This window comes from Penaeus monodon, chromosome 43, assembly GCF_015228065.2.
Source record: "Penaeus monodon isolate SGIC_2016 chromosome 43, NSTDA_Pmon_1, whole genome shotgun sequence".
Lineage (NCBI taxonomy): Eukaryota > Metazoa > Arthropoda > Malacostraca > Decapoda > Penaeidae > Penaeus > Penaeus monodon.
In genome coordinates, this window is record NC_051428.1 from 26849910 (window position 1) to 26857409 (window position 7500).

At 41.9% G+C, this 7500-nt stretch overlaps 1 protein-coding gene across 1 annotated transcript in view; it reads left to right on the forward strand.

Moving 5' to 3' along the window:
- The window catches only part of LOC119599510 (calmodulin-beta-like), a 161979-nt gene that overhangs the window by 151749 nt on the left and 2730 nt on the right, over positions 1 to 7500 (forward strand). Inside the window, exon 6 of the mRNA XM_037949270.1 lies at positions 4008 to 4064. Within this exon, the coding sequence (XP_037805198.1) occupies positions 4008 to 4064 (57 nt within the window). The remainder of the gene's footprint in view (positions 1 to 4007; positions 4065 to 7500) is intronic.

A 7500-nucleotide genomic window follows, 5' to 3' on the forward strand; every position in this document is an offset into this window, starting at 1 on the left:
ACAAAAAAGGGCTACAGAGAAAAGGTCACCCCCTAGCACTGGGTTACAGAGACGCCAATGTGGAAATGATACCTTTGGCTGACAGTCTGACCGTCTATTGCATCTCAGTCTTACCCGTGGTGCAAGAGAAACGTGTAGGCTTCATGCAGAATGAACTGTAAATATAACAATGAAGGGAAGGGAAGGAAAACATGAATGCGTACAATCTGTACATGCAGCTTCTTAGATTTACCCATGATGCAGAAGATGCATGTACAGAGAGAGAGAGAGAGAGAGAGAGAGAGAGAGAGAGAGAGAGAGAGAGAGAGAGAGAGAGAGAGAGAGAGAGAGAGAGAGAGAGAGAGAGAGAGAGAGAGAGAGAGAGAGAGAGAGGGACAGAGACAGACAGAAAGACAGACAGACAGAATAAATTATAAGTAAACACGACTATACTGAAGACCTAATAAATCTGTACATGCATCCACAGGCCTTGAAGAAGCAATGCAAGCCAAAAGAGTTTCGGTTTATTTGCGTTTTCTTGTTCTTCCTTCGAATTGCTGTGACCTGTTTTATATTTGCTGCCTCTCTTTCACGAGGATGGAGAAGTCTCTTCATTAAGTCTTTGTTTCCAGATTTTTTCCCCCATAATTCAACCGCCTCTTAATGATTTGTTTTTCTGCAAGGGCGGGTCTTCGTGTGCCCGGAAGGGGAGATTGATCCTTATTGACTCTTGAGTAGTGATTAGAAGAAAGTCAAACCATGTTCCCAATTTATGAAATTCTTGATGATCAGATTGCTCGGGTTTAAACAGTCGATTAGTGTTCAATGCAAGTTTTAAGTGGCGGTACTTTTTTTCTCATTTTCTTTGTTTTGTTCCGATGTTTTATAGTTTATCCGGAGCCTCTTTGTTGTTTTGTTTTGTTTCATGGTTCTCCGAAGCCTTTGACCGCTGCCAGCCGTATGAGACGCGTACTCAAAGTGTGGAATAACTATCATACGTCACTCCAGCCATAACGTCATGCATAGATCTGAAGTACAAATAGAAGGGAAGAGGGGGAGAAAAAATGAAAAGGAAAACAGTTGGGGAAAGAGAAGAAGAAATAAAAGAAGGAGGAAGGAAAAGAAGAGAAAAGAAGGAGGGAGAGAAGAGAAGAGAGAGAGAGAGAGAGAGAAGAGGAAGAGAGAGAAAAGGAGAGAGAGAGAAGAGAGAGAGAACAGAGAGAGGGAAAAGAGAAAAAAAAGAGGAGAAAAGGGAAGGAATAGAAGGAGAGAGAGAAGAAAAGAGAGAGAGAGGAGGGGAGAGGAAGAGGAAAGGAGAGAGTGAGAGAGGAGAGGAAGGGGGAAAAGGGGAAAATAGGAAAAGGAAAAGAGAGGAGAGAGAGGATAAAAGAGGAGAGAGAAAAGAAAAGAAGAAATAAAGAGGGAGAGGGGAGGGAGAGAGGAAAAAAGGAAGAGAGAGGAAAAGGGGAAGAAAAAGAGAGAAAAGAGAGAGAGAGGGAGAGAGAAAAAGAGAAAGGAAAAGAAGAAAAGAGAGAGAGAGAGAGAGGAAAGAGGGAGAGAGAAAAAAAGAGAGAAGGAGGAGAGAGGGAAGAAAAGAGAAAGAGGAAAGAAGAAAGAGAAGAGAGAAAAGAACAAGAGAAGAGAGAGAGGGGAGGAAAAATAAAAAGGAGAGAGAAAGAGAAGAAAAAAAGAGAGATGGGGAGGAGAGGAGAGAGAGAGAGAAACAAGAGAGAGAAGAGAGAGAGAAAACGAGAGGAGAGAGGGGAGAGAGGAGAGAGAGAGAGAGGAGAAGAGAAAAAAAAGAGAGAGAGAGAGAGAGAGAGAGAGAGAGAGAGAGAGAGAGAGAGAGAGAGAGAGAGAGAGAGAGAGAGAGAGAGAAAATAACAAGAGAGAGAGAGAGAGAGAGAGAGAGAGAGAGAGAGAGAGAGAGAGAGAGAGAGAGAGAGAGAGAGAGAGAGAGAGAGAGAGAGGAGAGAATAACAAGAGAGAGAGAGAGAGAGAGAGAGAGAGAGAGACGAGAGAGAGAGAGAGAGAGAGAGAGAGAAATAACAAGAGAGAGAGAAAGAGAGGGAGAGAGAGAGAAAGAGAGGGACAGAGACAGACAGACAGAAAGACAGACAGACAGACAGAATAAATTATAAGTAAACACGACTATGCTGAAGACCTAATAAATCTGTACATGCATCCACAGGCCTTGAAGAAGCAATGAAAGCCAAAAGAGTTTCGGTTTATTTGCGTTTTCTTGTTCTTCCTTCGAATTGCTGTGACCTGTTTTATATTTGCTTCCTCTCTTTCACGAGGATGAAGAAGTAACTTCATTAAGTCTTTGTTTCCAGATTTCCCCCCCCCCCCCATAATTCAACCGCCTCTTAATGATTTGTTTTTCTGCAAGGGCGGGTCTTCGTGTGCCCGGAAGGGGAGATTGATCCTTATTGACTCTTGAGTAGTTATTAGAAGAAAGTCAAACCATGTTCCCAATTTATGAAATTCTTGATGATCAGATTGCTCGGGTTTAAACAGTCGATTAGTGTTCAATGCAAGTTTTAAGTGGCGGTACTTTTTTTCTCATTTTCTTTGTTTTGTTCCGATGTTTTATAGTTTATCCGGAGCCTCTTTGTTGTTTTGTTTTGTTTCATGGTTCTCCGAAGCCTTTGACCGCTGCCAGCCGTATGAGACGCGTACTCAAAGTGTGGAATAACTATCATACGTCACTCCAGCCATAACGTCATGTCATAAGATCTTGAAGTACAAATGAACAGAACAACTGAAGTGTTGCCAAGTTCAGGGGCCATTTCAATTAATGGATTGGGGAGTGAAAAAGTGAGTGGAGGGAAAGGGAGAGAGTAAGGGAAAGAGAAGGAGGAGAAGACGGGCACGAAGGTAAGTAATGAAAGAGAAAGAGGGAAAGGGAAAGCCAAGAAGAAGAGAGGATGGACACGAAGGTAAGTGAAGAGAAGGGAAGGGAGTGAGCGAAATTAAGGGAAGTCGACATTACAGTTACTGTAGGTATGGCGACAGCACTGTATGGCTTGTATTAATCATCAAAATACGGACAGTATTTTAAGGAAACATATTTAATAAGAAAAAAGTAGTATTATGATCTCTGACTCAAGTTTCATATTTTTACTTTTAAATCACAAAGTGACTTTTCTCTAGATTTTATAGAAATTGTGATTATATATTTTCTTCTATATTCATTGAATTATAAATGCTTGCTTTGTCTTTATATTACCCTATAATATACCCTATACTGATGATCGTGTTCTATTGTACGTTGTTTTAAAATTACGAACGTGATAATTTTCTATCTCTTACAGGAAGAGATAAAGATGCCTTCAAACGCATTCGTCTTAAAAAAAAAAAAAAAAAAAAAAAAAAAAAAAAAAATATATATATATATATATATATATATATATATATATATATATATATATATATATATATATATATATATATATATATATACCATTCCGAAGAGTGAAATAGTTAAAAAAAAAAACATCTTTTGGTTCATATCAGATTACACTCGAGTTCATACTCTAGTTTATAAATAATTCACTTTATTTATGGCATGCTACTGTAATGTTTAAAGTATGTTTCCATGTTTTGCAGAATGAAATATTCTTCTCGTTGTTATAGAGGCACAGACTTGCACATTTGATATACTTATTGATATACAAATTGTGACTATTATTTTCTGTCGGTTATATTCCCATTGTTTAATTAAACAGACATACACATGTAAGCACACAACACACACAAATACACACACAGAACATAAATACACATATATTTGAACACACACACACAACACAACACACACACACACACACACACACACACACACACACACACACACACACACACACACACCACACACACACACAACCAACACACACCACAAACACCCACTACACATCCAAAGCATAAGTACAACACCCCAAAACACACACACACATACTTCTCTATGAGCGTATACAACGTACGCAAATCTATACGAAAATAAAACACCTTCTTTATTCTTTCAGTTGAAGACATGATTCGGGAAGTAGACATTGATGGAGATGGACGCATCGACTTCGAGGGTGAGTGAAGGGAAAGGGAGGGAAAGGGGGAGGGGAGAAAGAGAGTGGAGGGAAGGGAAAGGAGGGGCATGGGAGGGAAGGAGGAGAGAGAAAGAGAGTGGAGGGAAGGGAGAGGGAGGCAAAGAAGAGAAATAAAGAGAGTGCAGGAAAAGGAAAGAAACGTAATTGAGGGGAAGGAACAGAAGAGATGTGAGTAGATAGAAGAGAAAGGAAGAGAAAGAGGAGAAAGATTGGGAGTAGAGTGAGTGAAAGGAATGAAATGGGAGGGGAGGGAAGGAGGAGATAGAATGGAAGTGGAGGGAGAGGAAAGGAACACAGAGAGAGAATGAGGAAAAGAGAGAGAGAGGAGAGGAGGAACAGACAAACAGACATATAGAGGAAGAAACTGATAGTGAAACAGAGATAGACAGACAGAGAGAGAGAGAGAAAGAGAGAGACTGAGAAAGAAGACATGTGAAAGAAAGTATAGAGAGAGACAAAGACAGACAGAAAGACAGACAGACATACAGGCAGAAAGAGAGAAAGGGAGAGAGAGAGGGGGGGAGTGAGAGAGAGAGAGAGAGAGAGAGAGAGAGAAAGGGAGGGAGGAGAGAGACTGAGAAGGGGATAAATGAAAGTCACGTACACAGACTTCATCACAAAACTAATAATATTAGTCACAGTGCCTTCTCACCACACTCTGGCTTGACACCCAAATGTTTATGAATGCACCAGGGTTTATGACAACCACCAAAGACATCGTTGCAGTCTATTTGTTTTTGAAATTAACGAATATGCAAATTGGATACTTCAGATTTGACCGTTGAGGAGTTTGTTTACATCTTGACGCCATGTCCCTTTCGGACGCTCTAGCAACCCCGTTAACAAGAACTCCCGCTTCGCCGAAATTGTCACTTTTTTTTCTCCTATTTTCTTTTTCTTTTTTTATCATTTATTTATTTATTTGTTAGTTTTTTGTTCTCAGCTGTCATACTTATTAATAGTCACGGTTTGGTTGACCATGATAGGAGAACGGAGCCCCTTGTGAATGAACACAGCCCGGCCTCCAATCCCTCTAATAATTATCCCCCGCCACCCACGGTCGCCTACCGCCCACCACCCTCCACCACCGCCCGCCCGCCCCACCACCCTCCACTTCCTCTCCCTCGCCATTGCCTTCACACGAAAGGCCTTAAATATAATGCCATTATCGTCACTTCCATCCACAGGAGGACTAACAGACCAGTATTGTGGTGTTCTGTCTGTGGCAAGAGAATCAAGGCAGAAGCAAACAGCTATAAAAACTACCTTCAGGATAACTGTCCGAATTTGCGCCACATCTTTTGCCTCAACAATAAGCTTCTCTTCCACTGTGAAAAGACAGGCGAACTGAGAACTGAGGACCCCGGCACCTTCTTTCAGGAAAACGACGCTGCTGAGCCTGGTGATCGGGCGACGCAGGTGGCTGAAGAGGAAGACACGGGGAGGCCGTGAGTTTCATCAGCAACCTGCGGAAAAAGCTGGCCTCCATCCCTTATATCGGCAGCTTGGTCGTTCCCAAGAAAGCAACCAACAAGCACAACACCGCTCGGTTGCCTGCACTGCTCTTCCGAATAAAATCGACCGAAACTGGGAAAGCAAAGTCGAAGAAAGTGAAAAGCTGTACATCTGGTGGGCATGAGAATAGGCCAGAAAATTAAAAGCCAACAAAAAGAGGCGGTAGAAGTCCCAGTCACGAGAGCGTGCTCAAGAACCTACAAGCATCACCAGTCCTACCACACATCCTCAAAGCCTACAGCACGTACAAGAAAACCGTTGTTTCAGGATTCCTCCGGCAGCGGCTATACTCCAAGCAAAACACCCTGAGGAGAGGGACTGGCCTAAGAAACCAGAAGGACATAAGCCACCAACGTGAGCCAAGAAACTCCCCACTCTCTCAGGGAAAATACAGAGTGTGTAGTCGAAAAGGCCACTCCCATGCAGACTATTTTAAACTAAACATTATAATTACTGCAATAAGAAATTCCACACAGGAAAATTCCAGAGGGAGGATTACCGACCAACGTCAAAAAGACCTGGTTAATATAATTACAGCGAAAGAGCAGGAAACTCTGGCCATACTAAAGACTTTAAAGCCCAATTTCACTGTGGGCCAGCGGTAATCCTAGTACCACACATAGGTCTTCATCCTTGCTAACACTTTCGACCCAGTCAGCCGAACCATTCCTTGGTGTATATGCCAGGTCCACACTCCTATAATGCTCAGGCAAGAGTATTCCCAAGGCAGTAGAAAAAATAACGAAAGACGGATCATCCAGCAAATGTGATAGGATTCCACACCAATGTTGGAGAAATAATTCACCCGTTTGTAACTAAGCAGAAAGCTGACATTCTATTCGCAGCTGAAACCTTCCTAGAGGATACGGTTCCGCCCAACTATGCACATTTCTCAGTGTTTCAAACCAGATATGGAGGGATAGAAATGCAGACTGGACAAGATTAGAGAGGCTCTGTTTCGTATAAAATGGGTCGTTGAAATCCAGGGCAACATAGATCAGAATGTAAATGCTTTCATCTTTATTTTAATGCAGCAGCAAAATCGTTTTGTCCTTACTGCAACTACTCATCGAAGCCCTATGATCAACCACGGTTCGAACCTCTGTGCAAAAGTGCATCTGACATCAGATATCAAACAAATAGAAGTAAGCTTCATCATAGACCAGACAATAACGGGAAAAATACAAACAAAATACGAGGGTAATGTAGGAACGAAATTATGGTGGAATGTCAAAGACAAGCAAGGTAACACAAAGGATGAGTCTATCCCACCATTATTAACAAAAGATGGGACATTAGCAGCAAGCTCAGAAGAAAAGACAAATGCACTGGGAAGATACTTCTCAAGTAAAATGACATAAACCACCCACACTTCCCCTCATGAGTAATGAGTAAATAAGCAGGATTACAACAAGAAATCGAGTTAACACTCAGCTGCTCCAGAGGTGCGCAAAGGAGCTGTCATCTCCTCTAATTTAATTTCAATCCTGCAAATTGCCCATACTTTAGAAACAAAGTAGTGTTGTCCCCATCTTTAAAAAGGGGGACAAATCAAAAAAATACCGGGCAATTCCTTGTTGTCAGTCATCAGCAAGATACTTGAAAAAAAATCATATCTTCCCACTTAACAAACTATCATTACAGATGACTGCAGATTGGCTCAGCTGCACTTGATCGCGGGCAGCGCACTTGTGTTCTTGCCCTGGACATAGAGGAAGCCTTTGATAGAGTATGGCACCTAGGTTTGTGAAGTAAGTTAAAATCATTTGAAGTGGAAGGCGAACTCTTGGCCCCACTGAAAAATTATCTCGACAGACAAATGAGAGTGCTGCCAATGGAAAACATTCTGCTTACTACGACACCAAAGCAGGTGTCCCTCACGGAAGCATATTGGGCCCTC